The sequence below is a fragment of the Cricetulus griseus genome, chromosome 3, assembly GCF_003668045.3.
Source record: "Cricetulus griseus strain 17A/GY chromosome 3, alternate assembly CriGri-PICRH-1.0, whole genome shotgun sequence".
NCBI classification, from domain to species: Eukaryota; Metazoa; Chordata; class Mammalia; order Rodentia; family Cricetidae; genus Cricetulus; species Cricetulus griseus.
This window is the reverse complement of record NC_048596.1, coordinates 4,935,950-4,963,449: the sequence shown is the minus strand read 5'-3', so window position 1 is coordinate 4,963,449 and position 27,500 is coordinate 4,935,950. Positions and strand designations below refer to the sequence as shown.

Here is a 27,500-nt window from a genome sequence, read left to right as displayed (position 1 = left end):
GCTGAGAGGTGACTGGAAAGAGATGGGGGTGGAGACACCATGACAAAGCTCCGTGCCTTACCACGCCACCCACAGCACAGCAGAAAACGTCTTGTTCTGAGTTATAACTGCACAGCAGAGAAAAATTCCAAGTATTAGCTATGCTTACACATTCACACCATTAGAGGTGACCCAACTTGAAGAGGCAAGTTCAGTTTGTGTGGGTTTCTGCATGTCATACTGAAATAGCCTCTGATCTTATCAACCAAACTAATCTATTACACTTTTTCTACAAAGTATTGGTTTAATTCTATATGAAGGAAGGAGGGAGGGGAGGAGGGAAGGGAGGGAGGAGGGAAGGGAGGGAAGAGGGAAGGGAGGGAGGAGGGAAGGGAGGGAGGAGGGAAGGACGGAAACAGGAAGGAACTCATTAACTTCTGCACTTTCCTTATTCAGCATTTAATACAAAAATGCCCCCGAGGACTCCGGCAAGCTCATCCTCATCGTGAACACGATTTCCACTCAGAACCCCCTCAAGATACAGAAGAAGAGAACTACTACCTCTCTCCTCGAAGCATCCTTTCAGAAGTAAGTCCCTCCCCTGCCCCACTAACCATTCATGCCTCCAACACGTCCTGCTCGAGCCTCTGCCGCCCACTGCTGCTGGGACAACGGGCTGAGATCAGGAGGACACAAAGGTAAAGCTGGCAGAGACAGATGGCTTGCTCATGGTGCTGGCACCTGAACAGAAGCCAACCATAGCATAAGACATATGCTTACACAATGGCTGCATTGTACCAGTGATGGGAAGAGTGAACTGGCTTCCAGGCCAAAGACCAGAGAAAGTTCCGCAGAGGAGGTGACACTGGAGTGCTGGGTGGACAGAGTGGGATTTGATAGTCTGTCTGGCCTGAAAGGAAAGTGGTTGGACGGGTGTATGTGGAGCAGTCTCTTTGTAACTGGAAGCCCTTCTGAGTGCTGGACACTGCACCATGCTCAGTCAGCATGGTGGCAACAGAGATGAGCCTCGCAGTCCTCCATATTTCAAAGCCCACAGCTTCTGTTACCAAAGATGATGCTACCCAAAGAGACATAGAGTGGTCTAACGTCATCAGATGTAGAGGGCAGATTGCTTCTCTTTATCCATTTGAGTCAAGCAAGCTTCAGAGACCACTGGCAACTGCCATGTCTGCTGAATTGCTTGGGTAGGCTACAGTGCAGAGTGTGTGAATGGCAGAGTAGAAGGTTAACAGGAAAAAAAAAAGAGCCAGCCCATGATGGGCACTTAATTCCAAGTTGATGTCATTCTGTGAGAATCATAGGGACAAAGACAACTTCTAAATAGGCAAGTGGTAAAACATGAATTGACTTTTAGACACATTGGCCAAGAAGTTATGTCTGCAGTAGACACGGACATAGAACGTGAAATGGACTGACAGGACAACATGATGGGGGAAGGGCAGTGTCGTCTACAAAACTGGGGGGTCTCTACTAGGTGGTGACATATAACTTAAAGATGCATGCTGGGGTCATGTTGGTTATGGATATGCTAAATTACAAGTGGTTTAAACAAGCCATCCATCACAGCAAATCCATTCTCAGAGCACTTGGTATGTAGTCCTGCATTGTAAGTAGCCAAGTGCACAGCACAAGGCATTGCCCATGGTCTCTTAAGCATAGAACATTTTCTTTCACCAAGAACACTTCCACACTAGTGTTCTCTGGGACAACCAGCAAATCGGTGTGTAGAAAGGATGGGCTGTAGACACTCTGTGGCATATGGCGTCTGGGGAAGGAGATGAAGCTGTACCACAGTTGTCAGGAGGGCTTCAGGAATGTGTGGTAACAACAGGACTTCACTGGGAAGGAGAAGGAAAGGGAGTCCTGGGCAAAGAAGACCACATAAACTCGAGGTCTGGAAGACAGCCTTTGGTGAAGAGACAGCTGTGTGGAAGAGTGTCTTGACTGGAAGGCTGCGCCCGGGCTGGAAGTCAATGGCTAGCTAGAGAGAAGTGTCAGTGGTTGTGAAGCAAGCACTGTGTCTAGTCTTTGGCCCAATCAGCTTCCATGATCCATAAAATCAACCATCTGGGGGAAAGGCTCATGGCATTAAGTGGCTGGGAATGAAGCAGAAGGAAAATCCAAAGCTTCCCCGTGGAACGTATGTGTCTAGAATGGGGCATGAGGGCTCCCAGGAAGGGAAACAGGCTTTGACTCTCTCCTGTGGTTAAGGCTGCTGATATTTTCTGAAGAGCTGCTGTCCTGGAGATGGAGGATGCATCATTCCAGATTCAGAGCAGTGTGAGGCAAGGAGGGGCCTGGCCAGCTGCAGAACTGTCTCCTTACATCTATTCTTCCTGCCTTTAGTTAGAGAGTATCGCTGGTTCCAATGATTCCTGTGACTCCATTGAATCCAATAGTCCAGACCAAGGTTCCAGGAAATCTGAGAGCTATTACATGTCAATGAGATCCTGGTGAGTGCGACTGTTCTCTAAATACTGCTTTTAGCTTATCTACTTTTAATAGAACGATTACCACCAATTCACTGTGTTACCTTTGTGTGTTATCCATTTGAATGATGTGTGTGTGTGCATGTGTGTGTATGTGTATGTATGTGTATGTGTGTGTGTATGTGTGTGTGTGCGTGTGTATGTGTGTATATGTGTGTATGTGTGTGTATGTGTGTGTGCGCGTGTGTGTGTGTGTCTCATGAGGACAGGCTTGGGTGTTGGTCCTTGTCTGCTTTATATGAGTCACTCTCTTGTTTGCCACTGCACATACCACGTGAACTTTCCCATGAGCTTCTGAAGACGTCCCACAACCCATCTTGTCTCAGAAGCAGTGGGATTGCAAATGAATGCTATAACACCTGGCCTTACATGGGCCCTGGAGATCCAAACTGAGGTCCTGCTGCTCACATGGCAAACACTCAACCCACTGAGCCATCTCTCTAACCCCCAGTTTATTTTTTAACTGTTTACAAATTGCTACAGAACATCACCAAAGAATCCATTCTACACATTGATTGCTTTAGGCTGGATATCCTTTATCTGAAACACTTAGGATTATAAATGTTTCTGGTTTCAATTTTTTTCCTTTTTTTTTTTTTTTTTTTAGTTTTTGGAATATCTGCATACCCACAATGAGATCTCTTGGGAGAATAGAACTCTTCTAAATAGGAAATACATGCATGATTCATATTTTCATATGTACCTTATATACATAACCTGATGATAATTTTATGCAAAAGTGTTTGTTCAGGAAAGAAAGCTTGATGGTGTGGATGTCTCCACTTGTAGCAATGTATTGTCACACAGCATTTCAGATTCCAGATGCTCAAGTGGAGGTTGTTCAACCTGTGGACTTAAGAGAAGAGAATGTGGTGATGGTGTCTTTGCCCACAGAAAGACACCTGTGACAGTTAGGACTCTTCTGTCTTCAGAAGTCCTCTGGTTTTGTTGTTGTTGTTGTTTTGGGTTTTTGTTTGTTTGTTTGTTTGTTTTTGCTTTTGTCTCTCTCACTCTCACCCTGTCCTCCAAACTCTGAAAAGGGTTATTTCGATTCCAAGTCCAGTTTTAGAAGGAAAGCTTGTTGAGTTCGGCTCTGCCTCTGTGGGGTTCTGATGGTCAAATAGACTTCTTATGGCTGTTAGATGCTCATACTTGACAGGTAGAGTGGAAAGCTGTCACCATGTGTGCTTAAACAGAGCCTTGTTTACCTTCTTATACTCTAGTCTCTTCAAAGAACCAACCTCTGCATCTGCCGACTGCCAAGCCGAATCCCAGAGTTCTCTGAAGAGTCCAGAGCAGGATCCTCCCCTGCAAGAACATGGCACAGCAAGTTATCTGTGTGTTTCACCTGCTGGTCCAGAAACACAAACCACAGATGACAAAAATGGGTCGGCCTCACTAACTGTTGTGAAATTGTCTATATTACTCAAGTAAAGCTCTCATTTCTAAAACTTTGTGGGCCCTAAGAGCAAGACAGATGCCTTAAATGCACTTAATATTTAAATTTCAAAGTAGTGCCTCAAAATTTCCAAGTCAGCCAAGAATCGGACAGGCTTCTCTGTGTCACTGATGTTGTGAGCATGGGCAGTAAATGGTAGAGTTGGGGGAAGAGTGGTCCCCAGGGACAGGGGTGGCTTTTCCAACTGTTTTAACACTTTCCCCTTGGCCAGGCTTTTGGGCCCTAAAACCAGGACAGCACTGATCCAGCATAAGTGTGCCTCATCAGCCTCTCACATTAGCATCACTGGGCAGCCTCCTGAGGTACTGAGCAGATGAGAAGGGGGACATTTAGGTCCTAGGTGATATCAAGGGCACTTGACAAGATAGCTGTCATTTTAGCTGCTTTCCCTGTCCTCTTGTACGGAATAATCTCCAGACGACAAATATGCAAACTGACCTGATGAGTGGTTATAAACCCACTTAGTCCAGTTTTCCTCTTCCCTCCCCGTCTGTCAGCCACTAGCACATTCCAAGAGGGGCAGTGAAGGACGTAATGAATGACTTTCAGTGCCTGAAATTCATGTTTCTTTCTTCATGTTTTAGACAAGTGTTAGCTGGGAAATGTCATCTCAGAAACAGAAGGCCAAAAAATGCACTCTAAAAGGATAGTTCAGAACCAGGGACAGTTGGCTGTTTGATGCAACTTAAAGAAATGTTTTCTGTCTCAGCAACATCCCCAGTGAGAGCCAAGTGGAAACTCTGAACGTGTTCCTCTCTCCTCGGGATGCCATCGACTACCTTGCTCTCATAGAAGCTGCAGGACAGATATGGTAGGTGGGGCTGTGGATGACACCGAATGAACAGGCTTAAGCCGGAAGGACACCCTCATTCTGAAACCCTGCATTTGACAAAACTGACTGAGGCCTGGGACTACTGTGTCACCACAGAGAGGGCTGGGGGAAGAAAGATCACTGTTACATGGAAGGTCAACTTTTGAGGGGATTTAAGATGACCCAAAAAGGTTAGGAATCAGAGTCTTCTGATTCTTCAAAGAAGAGTGGCTGTCAAGGGCACTGTTCCCAAACTCCATAGAGTGAATATTTCGAATGAGAGGAAAGAGCAAAGTTAATATGTAGGGGAACCTGTAGCCAGCCCCTAAGTAGGCATGGCTACAGCTTCCCCGACCTAAGAGCCCCATAACCCAATCAAAACCTCTATTCCAAAACACAACACAAAAGTCTGTGTGGCAGGCATTTTTTTTTAAACATAATTACTACTTATCGGATTCTACATCCTCTTAGACTGTGACTGGGTGTGTTGGCACAGGCCAGTGATCTTAGTTCCCTAGAATCGAGTTCAAGGCCAGCCTGAGCTTCACAGCAGCTTTAACTACATAACAAGACCCTCTCCCCTTCCCCATCTTAAAACAAATAAGCCTGTTTTAATTCATTTTGGTGGAAGATTGAATATTTACGAGATAACTCTCCAATATAAAGAAAATGCCATAACTTTCCATGTTTCCAAAGATTTTGCAATCCGAGACTTGTAAATTCCTGCTCAGCCCATGGATGTGTCTGTGACCAGGCTTACACACTGGTCCGTTCACTCACCTACTCGTTAGATCCCAGTGTGCTGTGTGCTGTGAGCTCACTTCTGACAGACATTTGTTGAGCATCCTGTTTTCTTAGAACTGTGTGGAGTTATGAATTTTTAAACACCAACTAAGGAAACAAAAAAGGTAGTTCTGAACTCCCAAGGTCACAAAGCCAGATAAAAAGGAGAGTCACATGAATAAATAAATATAAAAAGTACATCTTATTCAGAACTACAATTAAAGTATTCCCACGGAGCATAATTACACATCCTGGCACAGGAGAGATTAACTACAAGCAGAACATGAGACTGGACTTGGCAGGGCCTTGCAGGGGTGGTTTGCTTGGAGCAGGGTTGGGAGGGGAGGGAGCAGGGAGGAAGTTAGTCCAAACAGAAGGAGATGGTTGACTTCCAATGTGGGGCAAGGCGGTAGAGAGTGAGGCGATGCTGCAGGCCGCATTCCTGCCCCCATGGTGAGCCAATGAACTCTATCTCATTTTCCTGTTGGATGCTGTGTTCCCACTGCAGTGTGGCTCGGTGGGAAGGCCCTCCCCGACTTGGGTGCTTATTCTGCCATGGAGATCATATCTTGGCCGTGAATGACCTGAAGCCCCAAAGCCTGGAGGAGGTGTCCTTCTTTCTCACCCGGTGTATGCATAAGGAGGTGAGTCCCATGAACCATCCCTGACCAGACCAAGTCAGCACCAGGGGGAACAAGGTCTGAGAGGGAGTCTGGGAACCATGCAGAACAAGGATGAAATTCTGTCTTCTGTATGAATGCTACTGGGGCTAGAAGAGGGGGCTCTGGCCTTCTGACCTCAGAGGCTGCGAAGTGCAGAGAGCACTCCGATGGCTCAGAATTACTTGTGGACTGTAAAATTAGGGACAGTGATTGCACCAGTTGTTAAGAGTCAAATGAGGTGACATGCTGTAACACGCATGCAATGTCTCTGGCACAGATTAGGTACACAACACACTTACTGTGACTTTACCTCTACCTGCATGGGCCATGGGACAGGGAGAGGCTCACTTTTCTGAACGTGACTTTCTCATCTAAAACCTGACACCGCCATGCCTTCTGCATGGGGTTATTATGAAAAACAAGCAACACATGGAGTTCAACACTACATGTATCTGCTTTTAAAGGGCTCCCTGCACTTAAACGGCCTCTCTGGCTCGTACGGTCTTCACGTTGTTCATTCCTTCTAAGCCCACTTTGATTTCTAGCCTGATGACCTTGGGGAGGCCATTGCCTTCTTTCTCAGTGTTTAGCTGCTTCTCTCTAAAGTGAGGAGCAGAGCAAGGATCCCCTCCTTCCTGTAATTTTCAAACTGTACCTCCTGGCTCACTGGGCGCTAACTAGGGAGAAAGGAGAGGAGGGGACAACATGCCCTGGTTCAGTTAAGGTCACTTGCATTTATCTCTTATAAAACAGGTACATCCAACATTTTGGACCACCCATTTAACATTCTTGGAAAACACAGGGCCTTGACTTGAAATTTCTATAAACTACAACACTGAAGACCCCTCTCCTGGCCCTGGGAGTCTGTGGTTATATATCGTGTGTATTAAGGACTCATCTTGTCTCTTCAGCATCACTCAATAAGTCTACCAGCTGAAAAATTGTTATTATTGCTATTATCTAAAAGGGTAAGACCAGTCAGGCGTGTGACTAAAGTAAACGCAAAACTAGTTAGCGGCAGGACCAGGGTTCCTACATCCGAGTGCTCCCTCACTCCTATTGAGCATCTCTCTCTACTGGATACTGTGCTATGCTCCAAGGCTCCAAAAGGGGCCTCTGCTTGCACTTAAGTAGCTCACAGATTAGTGGGTAGAACAAGTATCGTAGACACTTCTTAGAATACAATGTGTGTTTTGGGGTGTCAACGGGAAGTGTAGAGGCAGAATAGATCAGTCTTCTGAGGAAAGCCAGAAGGTTTCCCAGAGGAGATGGCATTTGGCTCAAGAGTTCAACCCATGATACAGGTTTGTGTGGCAGAGAAGAGGTTGCGTCGAGGGACCCAGTCCAATAGTCGGGTAACTTAGAATTCATTGCATCTCCCAAAGGTCCACCCTATGGCCCAAGGGTTAAGAAAACCATGTGTACCTTCCAGAAGTTACTCTTATTCTGACCCAAAGATCCACACGTGTGCTCAGTGATCAAGAAAACTGGTTTTGACTGGGCACACATCTAAACCTTCACCTACGTGGCCACCTGGTCTTCATCTTGACCCCCCTCTAGACTGCGCCCCTCCTCTGCTCTTGTCTTCATCACCTATCCGAGAGCAACTCCTGCACAGTACTGACCACTGTGATATCCACCAATGTGATTATTTAGAGCAGTGGTTTGCAACCTGTAGGTCTCCATCCCATGTGGGCTGAACAACCTTTTCACAGGGGTCACATATCAGATCACCTACATATCACATATTTACATTCCTAACAGTAACAAAATTACAGTTATGAAGTGTCAATGCAGATAATTTTATGGTTGAGGAACTAACTGTAAGGAAGGGTCACAGCATCGGGATGGTTGAGAACCACTGGGCTAGAGAGACAGAAAATTCTCCTCCTTCCCCACCACTCCAACCGCTTTCTTTTATGTGAAAACATAGCCAGCCCCCTTTTAAAATGTAAACTCCTGGTTCTTGAAAGCACACATGGGAGGAAGGGCATCCCCTGTGTCTCACATGTCTGAGCCAATCCCATCTACTTTAGCCGCGTGGAGAGAGACGGGAGCGGTCATAGGGCTGGGGTAGAGATGCTGAGGGGGAAGTGTGACAGCTTTTTAGAGGCAGAGGTGATCGCGTGCGTGTTTAGAGGGGTAAGAAATGGTTAGCTGCAAGAGAAACGTCAAATTCCCGTTTCCTTCTGCTTTTGTCTGTGCCTTTCCTGGATGGTGGTCTCCTTTGGATGCACAGAGTTCCAGAGGCCCTTTGAGTTCTTGGAGCAACTGGATCCTTCTGTGGCTGTCTTAGTTAGATGCCTGTTGCTGTGATAAAACACCATGACCAAAACAACTTGGGAAGGAAAGGGTTTATTTCCCTTACACTTCCGTACCACAGTCCATCACCAAAGGAAGTTAAGGCAGGCACTGACTCAGAGGCCATGGAGGAGCGCTATTTACATGGTTTCTCCTAATGGCTTATGCATCCTGCTTTCTTATCGCACCAAGGACCATTGGCCCGAGGATGTCAATGCCCACAAGTGATCTGGGCTCTTGCACATCAATTGTCAATCAAGAAAATGCACCACGGACTTGTCCGAAGGCCAATGTAGTGGGGGCATTTCCTAACTGAGGTTCCCTCTTCCATAATGACTCTAGATTGTGTGAAGTTAACACAACACCAGCCAGCACAGTGAGTGAGCCATCAGAACTTTTCAGAACCTGACTAGAGGCTTAGGCCAGTGGATATCAGAAAATGAAAGCCCGTGTTCCACTTGAACGCACAGGTCATCTGCAGCTGCCTTTGGCTCATCATAGCTCATTATAGGACTTTCTTTCAGAACAAGTCCCCAGGGTATGCAGGACGGGAGCCTAAGGATAATCTTCAGTCATTTAATTGTCTCCTGTCTTGTGTCTTAGAAAGTGAAACTCTCCATTGGCCGGATCCCAAATTCAGAGACGTTCCATGCTTCCCTCTGTGAGTGCCCCTTGAAACACCATTTGGGTGAGTCTGCCCAACCCGATGCTCCAGGCCTGGAAAGGACACCAAAGAGGAGTCCGGCCATCAAAAAGAGCCAGAAGGAGACAACTGGAGAGTAGGCTGCCTCAGGCCCGTGGCAGCAGAAGAAGGATGGAGCCCTGGATCATGCATGGTCCTACGGCTGGAGACAAGACAGCATCCTGCACTGTCTTAACAATGGGGTCACTGGCCGCTCTATGGCTGTTGCATTGAGGTCACATGGAATAATGAATGACTAAGGAACAGAGATAAAATGGAAGCCTTATCTGGGACTTTGCCCCAGATGTGGATTCAGTAAATCTCTAGTCTAATTAATAGCACTGTGCACTTCCTGAAGTCACAATTGCTTTTTTGTTAGGAATACCCAGTTAAAATTACTCATTCCAGGAGACGAGAGAGAGATGAAGGTCTGTGGCTGCCCTCCCAGACACTTCCTGTGACTCAGCAGCCCAGGGGCCATCAGGCCAGGCAGAGTGACTTCTGTCTCAGTACACCTGCTTTCTTAAATCACAGTAAATATTTTGGAAGCTAAGGAAGTTTGGTGCTGTATGCAGCCAAGATCTGCTCACTCTAAAAATGAACAGGAAACCATGTTTCTATGTTCTTGATTGATTGGTTTATTACCAAATTAGTCCTGAGAGGTCAAAAGAATAGAAGGCCATTTAATAAGCAGGAACAATCAGCTGAACACTAATCAACTTGGGAAATGGTGGTGCGAGGGCAGGGGCTAGAAAATACATCTCAGCAGGCTGTCCCTTTCACGTGGAAAAAAAAAAATGAAGGCTTTGAAAGCTCGGTGATACTCAGCTCTAGAGAGAAAATTCCCCGACCTCTGCCTTGTGTATGGATTTAGATTAGTAAAGACCTTTGGCATGAAGAGGAGACATTGAATACATTTCACTTTCTGTTATCTAGACTGTTGCCAGTATAAAATGTGTATATGTGCCCAGAACATGGAAAGTAAATAAATGTGTATGCATGAATATTTCAAATCTCATAAATAAGAAACCAAGCCACTTCAGTGAGGAAATCAATAACCATCAAGGGAAACCTGCCTGAAACCACCTGCAGGGTGGGCTCCTGGGCTCTGAAATCCATCTGTCTTCTGACCCCTGTGTGCCCTCAGGGAGGCAAAGAGGAATCTGAGGACCCGGAGCTCCTCACCCACCCAGCTCACCGCAGTATGGACAAGTGGACAGGACTGCTGGCCCTTCCCCACACACTGTCAGTCTGCCACCCTCCACCAACCCCAGAGCTTGCCTCCTGACACAGAATGGGGGGTATCTTGTTGTGAGGGCCATACTCTGGGTATTTCTCTGCATCCTAATGGCACTCCCAAGGAATTTGACTGAGGAATATAGGCCCATTTGTACCATCCTCAAGGGTCAGTGGGGAGGCCTGTGAGCCTGTGTCACACCACCCACCCCCAGCAGGGCCTGAGGAAAGCAGCTTGGTCTTCCCCTTGCTTTTCTTCCTCTGTGGAGAGTGGCTGAACCAGGGCCTGGAGGACGAAACCTTCCTGACTGGGCTCCAGTATATGCTGCTGCTGGCTGAGGGGCTCAGGTATGTGCTGCTGGTGGCTGCGGTGAATAGGGGAACTGTCTGGTCTAGCAGGCTTGTCTGGTCTGTGCTTGACAGGAGGAGTGCTGATTGAGGAAAGAAAGAGACTAGAGACAAGAGATAGAGTCGGCGGGCATCCAGTAATACTGTGATCAGCCCCAAGTTTATTACTTAAAGTAATAAACTTCCCCAATCAAAAGGGGGAGGCAAAAGACTTCCTTACCATGCTACAAGGAACAAATAAGTATAATTACCCCCTTAACACCCCAAACACCAAGTAATCATACCCTTAACCAAATATCCTGTTGTTTAGGTAAGACAGCAATTAGCTATACCTCAGGCCAAATATCCTGTGGTTTAGGTAAGACATACAATAACCACACCTTAGGCTAAACATGCTATGGTTTAACCTGGAAGAAGCAATAACAGGCTTGAACTCTCTGATCTTAAGTCAAGATGGAATGGAGCCTCTTCTACGGGCCTCTACAAGGAAGCCACCACTTCACCATTCTCCATGCTGTCCCTCTCTCTCCTAAGAGCAGCAGTGACCACAAGCAAAACTCCAGACCTAGGAGTGAAGATATTTGTTCCTTTCTGTCATCCAAGTGAGGATACAGCCCAAGAACCAGCTAATAGGTGGCTGTAGAAGCCATCAGGCCCGGCTTGACAAAGGCTGTGCCTTGTGTTACACAAGTTCACCAAAGTGAATCATACCATCAGCATAACCCTGCTACCCATAGACACACACAGGGAGCCTCAGTGAAAAACTCATCTGTGATCTTTTTCATTGGTGTCCATATTGATCCCATTCCAAGTAGATGACTATGAGGGATGCCGCAAAGAGCCTGGTCCAGTTGCCCTTAGAAAAGATAGCCCTCTCCTGCTGTGGAATAAATAATCCTCTTGTACACTGTAAAGATTTGTCACTCAAATTTGTTTAATAAAACACTGATTGGCCAGTAGACAGGCAGGAATAGCCAAGGCGACTAAAGATGATGGGAGGAGAAGGGCAGAGTCAGGAGACATCAACCCAAAGTAGAGGGAACAGTAGCTGAATGTGCCATGCTAATAAAGGAACCAACCACCACATGGCAGAGCATAAATAAGGAACATGGGTTAACTTAAAAATGTAAGAGCTAGTTAGTAATAAGCCTGAGCTATTGGTCGAGCATTTATAAGTAATACTATGTCTTGGTGTGTTTATTTGGGATTTGCTAGCTGGACAGAAACTTCTGCCTATACTCTCCTGGATCTACTTAGACAATACAGAAGAAAATAAGAATGGCTTGAAGCCATTCTTGGCTGTCTCATCTTTGTCCTGTCAACCTGACATAACTTAGAGGCAACTAAGGAGAGTCTCAACTAAGGGATGAGATTGGTCTAATTCGGGCATGTCTTTAGGGGATTGTCTTAATTCTTTATTGATGTAAGAGACCCATTGTCTAGGCGGGTAATCCTGGGCAGTATGAGAAAGCATGAGCTTGTGAGCGAGCCAGCAAGCAGTAGTCCCTCCATGGTTTATACCTTGAGTTTCTGCCCAGGTTTTTCCCCAATGATGGGCTGCAACATGCATGCTAAAATAAATCTTTTCCTCCCTAAATTGCTTTTGGTTAAAGTGTTTTATCACAGCAACAGAAAGGAAACTAGAACAAGCCTGAGTCTGATGTGGCTCTTTAGTCTGGCTGAGGAAGAAATCAAAGCTCAGAAACAGGGACTGACTTACTGAGGGTACCCCCAGCTCCATGCGGAGCCCATAACTCCTCAACCCATACCTTTTCCATGTCACAGCTTTTCAGTGGGACGTTGGAGTGCTGCCTATCCACTTCCTGCCGGGGGCCTCAGGTCTCCAGAACAGACCTCAGGGGTATGGGGAGGGGGGGTTCATTTGGTTCCCTCTGCTGAGGATGCAAACCATTCAGAAGGAATTCCAAAGAGCAGCTGGTTAAGAAAGAGAACCAATGTGCTGGGCCAAGTACATCTCATCATGCCCAAAGCTGTTGACATTTCTGCATTCCAGGAAGGCATTCTTTTCCATGTGGAGAGCGGAGTACCACATGTTTACATGCTCATGGGTAGTACACATGCACACGTGTACCAGGGAGTGAACACAGGAGAGGAGTCATGGTGATCCTGACACCTTTCTACCCCTTTCTCTTCAGGGCCTGTGCCCAGCGACTCTCCCTCGGGATGACGAGCGGAATCTAAAGTAATAAACAGGCCTCGAAGCTGCCAGACTTGGCTGGACCAAATCAGGGTTCCTCCCTCAATTTGGACTTGTGGCTAAGCTACACATGTGTTTTATTGCGAAAGATCTTTAAAATGTCTGAGTGAATGAAATCTTTGCTGAATGATCAACAGTCCCACAGGATCTTGGGGTGCTTCTCCAAATCACTCTGACTAGATGGTTCTGGAAAACTTGATACACACAGTGACTGACCCTGGGACCGACCTGCCTTATATAGTAGCCACCAGCCCATGGTGCTATTTATCTTAAAATTAGTTAAAATTAAATAAATTTAAAATCCCTCTTCAAAGGCACATGTCACATTTGGGGTATTTGATAACCTTAGTTGGTAACTGGCTACAATATTGGACAGACCTTTTCCATAGAAAAAGAAGGTCACAGAAGGTTCTAGAAGATAGACTTTGCCTATCTTATGTCCCCGAGGAGAAGTTAGGTCACATTCACCACCATATTCCAGTCCACAAATACAGTGAACAACAAATGTTGGATACGCACATGCTAATGGAAGAGATCACTACAGTTTGTGATTTTACTTATTCATACACATTATTCAATTTTGATATTTTCATATAAAATATTTACATCTGTAACCCTTGAAACATTGGCTTTTCTTTTTTTCTTGTTTTTTCTTGCCCTGCTGCCATCTAATTAACTTGAAAACCAAGCTATAGGACTTTACCGTATAAGCTGTTTTCTGAATAATTAGTAAGTTTCTGTGGTGTCAGCAGCACACTTGGGAGCTGTTATAAAATCAGGAAGTCACAGTGTCTGCAACTCTTCAGCAAATTGCTGACCACAGTGGAGGTAAGAACCGGTCTACCATGATCTCGGTTCTAATGTCACTTCCATTCGAGAAGCACCAATGTATGAGTCTAGTTTTTAGAATATGTTCATCATAGTGTTGGGGGATGCTCACTGGTTGCCTTGACGGTGGCAGGGTAATGGTAATGGTGTTGTCATGTATTTGCCTCGCAGTCTCTTGTTTCTTAAGTGATAGATGAGAGCACCAGAAATATGACTGGGCATAAAACTATTCTTTACGGGAAAATTACAAATTATCACACTCTGCGATGACAGAGGAGTTCAGAAAGGAAGGAGGCCACCATAAACAGAGAGTGCTGCTAACAATGACTCACATTGCTGGGTGCCTTCCGCACACAGGGCAGGCACTATCCACACACTCTACCCAATCCCACAGTGGTTCTTTGCACTGCTGGGTGCCTTTCGCACACAGGGCATTGTCCACACACTCTACCCAATCCCACAATGGTTCTATGAAGTCAAGACTGACTGCCCGAGAAGCACAGAGAAGCAAAGCAACTCATTTACTCCAGGTTATAGCTGGGGAGAGCATAGCTGACCTGGAATTCAAACCAGACAAACTGGATTTGGAGACCACAGCCTGACCATCCTCACTGAAGACCTATAGAAGAGGAGGTGAAACATGGCTGAAACACAACAGCAGGGGGCATAGACAGGAACAGACACAAGTGCACTTTCCAAGGCTTGTCTAGAATGGCTCAACCTATTTAAATACCTTTTGTGTCCTTAACACGTGCATCTTCTGACATTTTACCCAGGAGAAATAAAAAGCCCCACACATTTTACTCTAAAAATTAGAATTTTACCAACATTCCTTTTGTGACAGGTTTATATGTTTTACAGTCCTCCCTTCAGATGGGTCTGATTCTGTGTGACAGTCAGTTAGTTGTGACAAAAATGTTAGGCTATCCTCAGGTAGGGGATGGGTGATAGGGACTCCGGTTCTGTGAACCTCGTCCCCAGATATGCTATGGCAAACACATTCGTAGCTAACTAGGAGACAAGTCTGACTCCTCAACCCAAACTCAGTGTTAGAAACACAAAAGACGTGAAGGCTCCTCTGGGACTGATACTGCAAGGTAAATTGAAGAGAGCCTGATAGAAGGATTTTAGATGTTAAGGAATAAATTGAGTCTACTTGATATTCTGGAATAGGCCAGATCTGCAGTGCATAGCCACTCAAATGTTAGCTGCAGGGGTGAAGAGTGCTTCACAGCCACACAAATGCTAGCTGCAGGGGTGAAGAGTGCTTCACAGCCACACAAATGCTAGCTGCAGGGGTGAAGAGTGCTTCATAGCCACTCAAATGTTAGCTGCAGGAACAGAGAGTGTTTCAAACATCCTGAAGGGACCTGGGAAAGGCATCACTGTGTCAGAGACAGTTGAGCACTTGCTTACTGAGAATCTTCTAACTCCTTTATAGGCAATAGCTCTTACTCACTGCATCTTAAAATAAGATTAATGGGGCTGTGGAGATGGTTCAGTGGTTAAAGAGCATTGGTTCTTCTTCCAGAGGACCCAGGTTCAAACCCCAGCACCCATGTGTCTATAACTCCAGTTCCAGGGGATCTGGTGCCCTCACACAGACATACATGCAGGTACAACACCAATGTATGTAAAAAGAATGTGGTGGGAAAAAAGAAAAATTACAATTAAATAAAAAAAATAAAATTAACCCCATTGACCAGGAGTCCTGTTGGAAGATTGCTCTATTATGGCTATAAATGGCTATACAAGCCTTAACTTAGAGCTGAAAAACACAGACAGAAGATGATGAGAAAGGTCTGGGAAGCAAGCTCAACTGGTGAAGAGCTTCTGTGTGGGTATGAGGACTTGAGATCCAGCCCCAGAACCCAATTGAAAATATAGGCTGCGTTTGGTGGTGTGGGTTCCAGGCTCACACTGGGCAGGTGGGGACAGGCGAATCCTTGGGACTTGCTGGCCAGCTCGACAGCCACTTGGTGAGCTCCACACATGTGTGCCTGCAATGTATAGACAGATACATAGACAAAAAGACACACACACACAGGTGTGCCTGCATACATACAACACACACAGACACACAGTCACACAGAGATATACCTACACACACACACACACACACACACACACACACACACACACACACACACACGGGGAGAGGCAGGGGGCCCTCAAAGTCTAGAATGCAGGATGCACAGAGCCTTGTCACAGAGAGAAGGAAGAGCACAAAAGAGATAATGTATTCCTCTGCTCCTCCAAAGCTGACACCACTGATATGGAGTAAAGTGATGCTGTTGTCAGTTGTCTGCTCAGATGCATCCCTCTAGGAGGGCAGTTCTTCACCTTCTAACGTGAGACCCTTCAATTCCGTTCGTCATGCTGTGGTGACCCCAACCCTAAAGCTACTTTTGCTGCTGCTTCATAACTGTAATGTTCCTACTGCTGCAAATCATAAGGAAAAAAATCTGTGTTTTCCAATGGTCTTAGGCAATCCCTGTGAAAGGGTTGCTCAGTCCTCAAAGGCGTCGGGACCTATAGGTTGAGAGCCGCTGCTCTAGATGCTGCTGAGAAACCTGACTGCTGCTTTAGTCTTACACCCTTAAGACCACCAGGATTCTCCTATACTCCAAGGAAAAGAACTTGCTAATTCGATTTTCAATTCTCATCAGCTATCTTTCAGTCCCACTCTCTTACCACACACTTGATACTGTTGTTCAAAGATCTTCAGAGTTCCCCTTAAGGCAGGAGAAGCCCAGGCATGAGCTAAGTGGAAAAGGTGGGGCTTCAAGGCAAGTGTGTGGGCAGAGCTTCAGGAAGAAACTGGTCTCCACCACTGCAGATGGTTGGCACAATACTGTCTCCAGGCTGAATGCTGTCATCCAGTTTTTCTTTAATTAATATCTCACACTTCCAAACCAAGTGTGCGGAACTGCGAGGGACTCTGCCAAAATCTCTCCTAGCTTACATAAGTCCTGCTCATGCAGGGCTGGGGATTTATTAGTGCTGCGAACAATTTGATGAAATTGCTACAGTTGCTGTGCTGGATACACAGACCTGACACTGGTGTTACCGCCAGTCTGAGAAGGAGGCCTCCTTCACAGAGCTCGTGTTGACTCACAGAGTTTCACACCTGTCATCACAGGATTTGCAGACTTACAACCTCTTCCTGCAACCCCGTTCTCCCAGCTTGCTGGGTTTAAGAGTACAGGCCGTGGAGAACTCTAGAACTCTATGAACTCTCTGTGGTAAGTATGAAAGGGAAAATAAAGGCAATGTCATTGCCATGCTGAAAACATTTTCCATTCAGGGTTTATTTACTTGGCGAACACTGACCCCACAGTCAGATCAAGTTTCATGCTTCCCTGTCCAGGCAGAACTGATAGCCCTGTCTGTTTCTGCACCACTTTCTATGCCTCTCATCCAGATGGACTTGGTTCCAGGATCCCCAGAAAGCACCCAAATCCAAGATGCTCAAGTCCTTTATATAGAACAGTGCAACAACATTTGCATATAGCCTACACAGTATGTATGTTTTTTTTAATCTTCTCTAGGTCACTGTTATACTTAATTTAACATCAATGCTGTGTACATAGTTACACTGTCTTGTTAGAGAACAATGGTATGAGAAATATTGACTGTGTTCAATAAGACATAACTTCTCCCCAGATATTTTCAGTCTGTAGTTGCACGGATGTGGAACCCTTAGGTGTGGATGGTTAGCTCTATCTGTTATTCCAAGCACATCTGTAGATCCTTTGTGATTTGGAAGGCCATATTTTGGTTACATTTACATTGAAGATTCTTGAAGCATGGTAAGTGCCTGTCAAGGTAAAGTGGAAGGGTGCCACAATCCCCCAGCACAGCGTCATTCATAGGAACCACCCTGGAGCACTCAGGTCCATTAGACAGGCCTTCTGTTCAGGTCACAAAGACAGATGGGTCCTCGGAGCCTTGTAGATCAGAGCCTCTAGGGACAGGAGGCTGCCAGGGCTCTTTTCAACCATCTACTGGACTAGAAAAAAATTTCCTTTCATCTTCTCATGACATTGAAGGTGAGTAATGTCAACACCGCTTTACAGGAGAGGAAAACGAAGCACAGAGAGGTCACAGGTTGGGTCCTTGTCTCCAGGTGACAGGGTCAACTCCACTCACTCACCTGCCACATTCATGTGCTGCTTGTTACAACAGCCCTTTCAGGTCCCACCCATTTGCCCCTCAGTCGCTTCCCCACCTGGAACATTCACAGTTTGGACCCAGTTACTGTATTGGTGAATGGGGGAGGGGTGGAGTGCTTTTTGAAAAGTGATTAACCATTTCTTTTTAGGAACCCTGGTAACTCTGAGCCCTTTCTTTCTGTCTTCACTCGGGGAGACACAGCTAATTATGAGACAAGCATTATGTAACATAAGAAAGAGCACATTCAAAATGCTTAGCTACATCCTATAAACTCTAAGGGATCAGGGATCAGAAGAAAGAGTGCTTGCCCATAAGCTAAGACATGGCTTGATGCAGGGAAGCTTTCCACTGGGACCAGGAAGATAGCTGACATGTGTGGGGATGGGAAGACAAGCAGGAAACATGCAAGGCTCAGAGCACCGTTTGTATGAGGCTCCCAGTGTTTGTGAGGTTGAGGTGAAACTGTTTGCATTTTACTGAAGGAAAATCCGTGTCTGAAACAATGATTTGCCTTGGACACACAGCGGAACAACTGAGCTGACTCCGTACTGTGGCACATGTTAGGCAGTGGTTTTCTGGTGAGGACTGTGCAAAACCAGGTGACCGAAACATTCACCAAGAATGTACATCTGTATGAACGGCTTTCCTCTAGAGGATGCTGAGAGCAGTATCTTCCTAATATGTCTGCTTGTGTGGACTGTGCGGAGTTGACATGTATCATGTACTTGCAGGTGCCAGGGGAGGCCAGAGAGGGTATCTAATTCCCCTGAACCCGGAATTAGAGGAAGTTGTGAGCCACCAAATATGGCTGCTGGCGAAGGCCTCAGGGTGCTCTGAAGGAATGGAAATCACCCAGGTTAACTGAGCGAGGTGACAGGAAGTACCCCAAGGCTACATCCCTCAACCTCAGACAGACAGTCTGCCCCCCACCCAGAAGAGCAAATCTGGCTCACTCACTCAGTCTTTTCCAGGCAGCCACCGCATCCTTTTTTCTGACATCAGTAGAGGTCACCCTTGCTTTGCTTTTCCCTGATGTTGGCATAAGACCAGGTGCTTTCCTGAGTCCACTTTCCTTCCTCTCTCTAGGTTAATATCCAATAACGTTAAAATTAATAATCTACCTCTTGTTACACATGGAGAAGAACAAGCTGGTGGCCTGTGACTGAATAGGGGCAGTGCATTTCCCTAATTCAACTGACAAGTGCAAGCTGGTGAAAGGGCCTGTCTGCAAGTAACATTTCTAGAAAAATGTCTTCCCGGGGTCTTTAGGAAAAGGTAGTTCCAGAGATTTTGGTCATAGTGAATCTTTATTTTAATTTCATCCATAGATCTCCAAATTCTGCAGCTCTTTTGGATTCATTCTCTCCTGTACTTACTGATACTTCCCGGTTCCTTCCCTCCAGGTCTTAAATCCTCCACTGATTTCTTGAGCTCGTTAGTAATATAGCATTATCTATTGTTACATAAGACTTTTAGAAAAGAGTCTTCGATTTTACCTCATCAATAATCATCCTTATGCCTCTAAGTCAGTCAGCAATTGCAAGCCAGACCTCCAATATTACAATATCTAATTGCAGGATCTATATTATACTGTCCAAGGTGAAATGGAGCTGTCAGTGCTCTGACTGTGGGTGGATTCAGGGGTATGGGAGTGACCACGTGTCAGTCTCAGCCAACATTTGCTATTGGTTCTTTTAATTTAAAAAAAAAATCCCTCCTCTCTAACGACCACTACTCTCCCCTTCCCCTCCTTCCCTCCCTCTCCTGTGAGCCACACCCAACCAAGGACGACATAGCTTCCTGGGATGCTGGTAGTTCTTGAAAAATAACAACAACAACTCATGGGAAAATACAATGCCCAAAACCAATGGGTTTTGCCCATAAGAAACGCCCAAACCCCACCAGGTGTCTAGAGGCCACTCAGCTGGAAGTCCGTCTTAGTATTTAAACTTTAATGAAATCTTGTCTTAAATTTGGCTCAAAAATGGTGGAATTGTTTTTTGTTTTTGTTTTTTGATTTTTGCTCCAGTGAATCTTGGAATTAACAAGTGCTGAGGGGAAACCTCAGGGATTGGCACCCACCTTCTACCTCGCTTGCGGCAGGGCCTCTTGTTGGCTGCAGTGTTCTCCAGGCTGGCTGCACTGCAGGCTTGTCTCCGCATCCCATGCCACTGGAAAGCATGAGCATTACAGACACATGCCACTCTGCCTGGCTTTACATGATGTAAACTAGGTACTTCATGCTTGTGTGGCCAAGACTTTACTTCCAGAGCTACTTCCTGTCCCAACCACCACTTCCTGCCACTTCCACAGCTACTTTCATTTATCAGTAATGGCAGATAGTCAAGATGTCACCTGATTTTAAAGCATAAAAGTACCTTCGGTGATAGACCCTCAGTCATGGGGTCGTGGGAACCAAACTGCTTGCTTTGTCCTCCGAAAAAGCACAAGTTTTCTTCCATAGAAAGTTCTGGCTCCCAAGGCTTTGGACATGAAGAGCTCTGCTTGGAAAGGAAGAGTTGAGAGTTTGAATGAAAAAGAAGAGTATGTTTGAGAAGCATGAAGTGAGGACTCCGGAAGCAGCCTCTCTGTAGCCTTTTCACCTCTGTGACTGCCAACTCTCTCTGCTGCCCTCTGGTGAGAACTCAGCCCTGTGGTAATAGTCCTGCCTATAAAGTGCAAGCATGGGACAAGTTTAGCCAATGACCATCAACCTGCATGATCCCTGAAGGGTCCTTGTATTGAAATACTTAGCAACCACAACATCTTGTTGCAGTAATACATGGAACTAGCATAGAGCTATATGAGAAATTATGCAGCTAGTATTTCATTTGAAAGTGACTGGAAGCCAGGGAGGGATTGCCCAGAATTTTCCCATATGCTAACTGCTTTTCCCTCAGGTCTGGAAATAAAACCAAACTTAATCATTGCAACAGTACTGAATAACAGTATGTCTATCTGTTCGGTCTTATGTCAATTCCTTCCCAGTTGTACATATTCCCAGGAAAAAAAAAAAAAAAAAGGAAAGCTACAGTTGTAACCTAAGTTGTCAGCTCCCAGTGCAAGTCTACATGCCTGCTATGTACAAGCCGTACTGAAGACCTACACAAACATGACCCTTCTGCCTGTTGTAATTTCTGACTTTCAAAGTTGTCAAGAAGCACAAAGCTCCTGGTTGTAAACAATCTCAACATTTGGAAAACAAAAATCAGCATGAAAGCTAAAACCCTTCCTAGGGACTAGAGAGATGGCTTGGTGGATAAGAATGTTTGCTGCTCTTAGAGAGAATACAGTTTCCAGTACACTAGACCCACCACCCCCTCTAACTCCAGCTCCAGGAGATCCATCGCCACCTTCTGGCCACCACAGGCACACACACACACACACACACACACACACACACACTGATAATGATGATGATGATAATAAAACACCAGAAAGTCCCTTTTTGACTTCCAAATTGATGACCAGACTCTACCTGAAGTTGCAAATAAACTCTAAGCACTAAATGCTCATTGTTTATCCAAGTGAATTCTTCACACCTTAGTTTTGGTGACTTCTGGTATGTGAGGAGAGCCATTCACTCCACACAGGTCTCTGCCACCTCTTGCCTCCTAGGTAACAGTCACCGCGCCCAGCCATTAGCAATGGAGGAAGTAAGCAAATTACTGTGCTCACAGAGCTCTTGCCCTGGCAATACCATCAATACTACCACAGGGATTACAATAGATCTGTTTTCCATATTGCTGTGAGTGACTGTATTTTCTGCCAAATTTTTAGAGAATTTTTTATGGAGTGCCCTTCTGAGTTGAAAACAATTCTGTTAACATGCATACTGCTTAGTGCTTAGCATATCATTATTTTAAAATTTATTCATGTACTAACATGAAAATCAAGAGCACCCTAGATTAAAATGCAGGCGTTTTAAATTAATCATCAAAAAATTTAAATGTGCAGGGCATGGTGCCTATAATCTCAGCACTTAGAAGGTGGAGGCAAGTGGAATAGGAATTCAAGGCCAGCCTTGACTACATAGCAAGTTTGAGGCTAGCCTGAACTAAATGGGGGCCCTATCATAAAACAAAGCAAAATAAAAAAAATTAATGTATTTAACAGACAGACAACATCATAAACTTTTGTGAATTTGCTGTTGTTTCTGAGCTCTGGGTCTTGCTGAACCATAGTTGCTGTTGCCAAGGGAGTCTTGGCTTTCATTTTCTGACAAACGTAATCTCTTGAATAACTTGTTTTTGTCCTGAGAAATAGCAGTTCCATATGTATAACTCTTACAAATGCCCCAAATATTTTTCACTTCCTAATTTTTTCTACATGTCTGCAAGGTAATTGGAATGGACCAGACATTCCCTAGCAACATCTTTCAATGTCAGTAGCTCTGGAATCTGACATTCAAATAATTGATTTGCAGTGCACTGCCTAGAAAAGGCAAGACATTGGAAAAATTCGGAGGATACCATTATGAAAAGAACTACAAAGAAGGTAATGCCATAATGAATTCAATCTAATGAGATGCTGGTGACCTGTAAGCCAACATCTAGATTTAGTCCAATCCTCCTGGGTGACTCACTGTAGGTTCTGGTGGGTTTGCTAAATCACCCTCTCTGAGCTTTAATACTGCTCTCCAAATTTAGCTCTCCCTCTCAAACAATTTGGTGATACTTAAATTCAGTACACTGGGTCTCTGTGAGTAATCCTACTTAGTCTTAAATAGAACCCAGGTGCACTGATGCATTTTCAGTGGATACCAACCCCAATCAGGAATTGTGTACCAGGTGTTTACTCTTCAATATCAGAGGGCACTAAAATGATTTTCTTCCACATATAAAATAATTTTAACAGGAAGTTTTAAATCACATCTTCCCTGCCTGTCTCTGTTCTGAATGGTCAGAACTGGAATGTTGGTTAAATTCAACATTACAATATTTGCAATTTCACAGGACAATAATTTAATCTTCTAGATCAAACACGGGCAAGAGTCTGAGTGGGTGGGGTTGTTTGCAAATTATTTCAAGATCACATCTCCCATTTTGCAGTTCATTTTCTCAGTCATGGAAATTAATGAGTGCACAGGATTTTCTGATTTGAAATGGGGCAATAAGAATAAAAGAAACAGAACCTGTTCTTCTTTCACACATTTCCTTGTGTTTAGGTTTTTAATTGATACACAAAGACATAAAAGTCAGAATACTAAAAAGCAACCATGAAATGGTCAATATGTGTTACATCTTGTATAATGTTTAAATCAATGTAGTTATCTTCTCAAATGTTCGCCAAACCTTTGTGGTGATATTTTCCCAAAATCCTTTCTTCTAGCTGTTCAAAATATTCAATACACAGTACCAAGAGCTTTCCTAATCCTCCCAGAACTCATTCATGAGCTCCCTCTCCTCTTTCCCTCCTCTACTCTCTCCCAGTGTCTGGTAACTACCATTCTACTCTTAACTTCCATGAGGTCTGCCTTTTCAGATTTAGCTTGAGTGAGGTAGTGCAGCATCTCGCTCTGGGTCGAGCTTGGTCCACTTAACACAATGACCTCCACTGATGCTGCCACAAACAAGTTCATTCTTCTGTATAGCTGAATAAGTATTCCATTCTTTGCACATTCACCAGCTGATGTGCACTTAGGTAGATCCATTTCTTGGCTGTTGTAAACAGTGTGTGGACACACATGGACACACAGATGTCTCTTTGACACCTGATTTAATTTCCTCTGGCTGTGTGACCAGCAGTAGGATGTTGGGTTATTTGGTAGTTCCATTTTTAATTTTTTGAAGAATATATTTCTTCTTTTTTGTAAGAACTGTATTTATTAGAAACCTTTTTAAGGTCAGTACATTTTAGATCCATCTACTCAAGAAGTGGATTATGTTCCATTATTTAAAAGGGTAGAGTTTTTTTTCCCAATAGGAAGAGACAATGCTTCTTCATCACACATGACATCATTACTCCTTAGCAAGCATGTGGATTGTGTGTGTGTTCATAACATTTGTAAATTCAAAGAAAGAGGAGAACAAACAAAAAAACAAAAACCCCACTAAAACCGACACTAGGTTTGTCTTCTCCTTATTTGTTTTGACTTTCAGTGGGGTTTGTTCTGTTCCTCCCACCCAAGAAAGAGCACACAGTTCCTTAACCCTGGAAACCTACTGAGTCACGGAGTCTCTCAGGTGCTGCTGCTGCTGCTGTAAACACTCCTGCATCTGGCATCAGCAAGATAAGAAGCACACAACAGTCCCAAGGATGTCGGAGGACACCCACGGCAACGGTCCCTAGGATGTATGAGGACACCCACGGCAACGGTCCCTAGGATGTATGAGGACACCATGCCACATTTTCATTTGCTTGGCATTTTCAGGGTTAGCTTCCTGACCTAAAGACTTATGGGAATCTCTTGGCAATGCTGAGTTAATGCTTCCTCTTTTGACTGGTGTTCATTTGAACCATCTTTTAAAACTCATTTCCAAGAAAATCAACCCCCTTCCCTACTCAATTGTAATACTGTATGGGAACATGGCAAATAATTTGCACACTGTGTGTGTCAGAGTGTGTGTGTGTGTGTCAGAGAGAGAGAAAGAGTGAGTGAGAGAGAGAGAGAGAGAGAGAGAGAGAGAGAGAGAGAGAAGCTTATATTATTTTTTTTTATTCTGAGAATTTCCAGTTTTCCTCAAGACTGGACAGAAATCAAATCTCAAATAAATTGCCTTCCCATTCCACCTGCTAAGAATGCAGCCTGTGGTCTCTCTGCCTTAGGACTCACAGCAAAGGGATGCTAAGTTTATGAGAATATTAATGTGAAACGAAAACCCACCTTTTAAATTGTACATTTTTTGAAGCTTGTTTTATTTTTAGTATGTGTTTATATAATAGCTTATAATATGAAATGTGATAAAATAATAGCTTTGACTTGGTTTAGGCTGGATTCCTGGTTAGTCATGAGGAAAATCCTGAAAGCTTGCAGAGAAAATAATTGATTTCAATTTTTCTTAAGCCATAAAAATCACATTGAGTTGAAATGGGTTGTATTAAGAGCGTGAAATGAACTGGAGGCCTGGTCTAGATATGGAGAGGCTGAATGCAGGTTTTTTTCACAGTTACATTTAGCTTCTTGTTATGTGTTCTAGTGAGATCTGACTGCTGAGATCAGTGGGCTCAAGCCAAGCCAAGTCTTAGAATTCTTTCACGAGCTCTTCGGAATGACACCAGTGACCCTCCCCAGACCCAAACAAGTCAGATCTCTTGGGTGGGACTTAACCATCAACATTTGCAAGCATCCCATATGATCTTAACGCACAGTGCGGGTGGAGAATCCCTTTGCAGAGCCCTACCTCAGAAATGGAGAGACACTGCGGAGACAACTCAGGTGGCAATGCATTTGCTACACAAGCAGGGGTACTGGAAACCCTGGGGTCTGCAGTGCAAGGCTGTGATCCCAGTGCCAGAGACACAGAGCCCTGAGGGCCATGGGCCGGCTAACCTACCCACTTGCTCGGCGAGTTCTGTGTTCAGTGAGATGCTGTCTCAAAGGATGGTGAGGTAGAGAGTGATGAATGAAGACCCCAACATTGACCTCTGTCTTCTACATGCACTCACATTCATGTAAACTCATACAAGTAAACACACACACACACACACACACACACACACACACACAGTGTCATTGATCACATGGCCTGTTCTGGAAATTGCTATTGCATATCTAGAAAGCAAGAGGAGAAATAAAGTGGCTTCTTCTACTATTTTATTAATTAAAAAAAAATGGCCAGGAGTCAGATATGAGTGTAAAACCTGACAGCTCCAAAGGACAGAGAAACAATCAGCGGCCTCTACTCCCCATGCTTTGCCCCTCTAAAGGACCGTGCATACTTTTGGTCCCTCCTTCTTCCTCTTGGGTGTCTGTCTATCTATGGTCCACTCCAGCCAGCTGAATGTGAACCCCACCCTTCAAACCAAGGCCCCACTCCATTGGCTGTCTTGGAGCAACAACACAAACAAACAAAAAGCAACCAACCAGTCCAGGTGCAGAAGCCCAGCCTATGTACAACCAGCACCCCAAAGAATCTTTAAGGATTAAAGAACTTGTTAAAGTTAAGCTCAATGCTGCAGCGTTTGGCTCTTTCCTGGAATTTATACTTAGGTCTGATATTTGGAAAGCTCAATAGCTGTAACCAAGGCAAAGTATTTGAAAGCCTGGAAAAGGGCATGGAAGGGAGAACAACTCCAGAATAAAAGACCACTACTTCTCAAAGACTGCTTTCACTTCCAGAGATACTAGGAAAACATGAATTTATTTGTCTGTCTGTCTGTCTATTCATTCATCTGTTGTCTGTCTAACCTTCATTCATTTATTCATGTGCACATCGTGGTTTGAGACATGCATAGATCAGGCTGATTCATAAACTCACCACCACACACAGCCATCTTTTCTCAGATAAGGACATTTAAAATCTACTGTTGGCAATTTCCAAGTCTGCTGTGCAGTGTTATCAACTGTGGTCTCCAGGTCATACAGCAGATCTCCAAATTTGTCTGTCTTGTCTGTTTCCCCTTTGTGCCCTTTGCCACACTGTGGTTTACCTCTAACCACGCCGTCTCAACTTTCTGTGCTTTTCTCATCCTGATGTTAAAGAATCATAGAATTGAAAGTTTGAAGTACCCAGGTCTAGAGAGAGATGGCTCAGAGGTTAAGAACACTTGTATCTCTTCCAGAGGACACTTGCTCTGTTCCCAGTACCTACATCTGGTGGTGAACTGCCTAAAACCCCCAGATCCACGTAAGTTCATGCCTTCTTCTGGCCTTCATAGATTCTGCACATATGTGGTGCACACACAGACACACACACATACATATGAATTGAAATTTTTAAAAAACAGGGCAACCTTAAGGCACATGATCTGGAACTTGGTCCCCATTAGCTCCAGGGGGAGTTTAGAGGGAAAGATGATGGAAATCGAAATCTCTTTCAAAATTTTCAGAAGCACCATGTTGCTGTCTTTAAAGTTTGCTTTGGAAGGTACACTCTCTCATCTTTGTACATCAATACTTTTTGTTCAATATTCTAAATGCCTCTCCTTACACCCATAGATAAGAGCAATTCTCATTCCTTATCAAAGAAGCCTCATTTGCAGCAGATGCTATTATCAAGATTCACAACTGAGCAAATGCAGAGAAAAAGTGGTCATGGACTGCTCATCCCAAATGGGACATTAACTGCTCAACATCTACAGCAAAGGCTCAGGGCACATCTCTGAAGAGAGGAAGGAAAGACTGGGCAAACCAGAGGATCAGGATTCCTGCTGCCTGCTAGTGTCTTCTAGACACGACAGGGGTACAGCAGCCGTGACATTTCAATGATATGGTTGCCTAAACAAGACCTGAGTAATGACAACGCTGGCTGACACTCCAGTGTGAATAGGAAAAATGCACAACACTCCATCTCTAGATGAAGAGCTATAGGAAATCAAAGGCTGCCAGGAAAATCCATCAGTTTT

General features: G+C 44.7%; 1 protein-coding gene and 1 long non-coding RNA gene across 2 annotated transcripts in view; one reads left to right on the top strand and one right to left on the bottom strand.

Annotated features, from left to right (window-relative positions):
• Nucleotides 1–10,193, top strand: part of Plekhs1 (pleckstrin homology domain containing S1) — an 18,482-nt gene extending 8,289 nt beyond the window's left edge. The window contains 6 exon segments of the mRNA XM_035441762.1: nt 436–557; nt 2,331–2,453; nt 3,713–3,919; nt 4,658–4,759; nt 6,051–6,186; nt 9,109–10,193. Coding sequence (XP_035297653.1) covers nt 436–557; nt 2,331–2,453; nt 3,713–3,919; nt 4,658–4,759; nt 6,051–6,186; nt 9,109–9,288 — 870 coding nt within the window. The 3' untranslated portion in view covers nt 9,289–10,193.
• On the bottom strand, nt 3,061–20,493 carry LOC113831098. The gene is made up of 3 exons (XR_003483630.2): nt 20,372–20,493; nt 5,540–5,650; nt 3,061–3,797 (listed from the first exon to the last, which is right to left on the bottom strand). It is a non-coding gene; the product is annotated as an uncharacterized LOC113831098 (long non-coding RNA).
• Nucleotides 20,494–27,500: the final 7,007 nt, after the last annotated feature.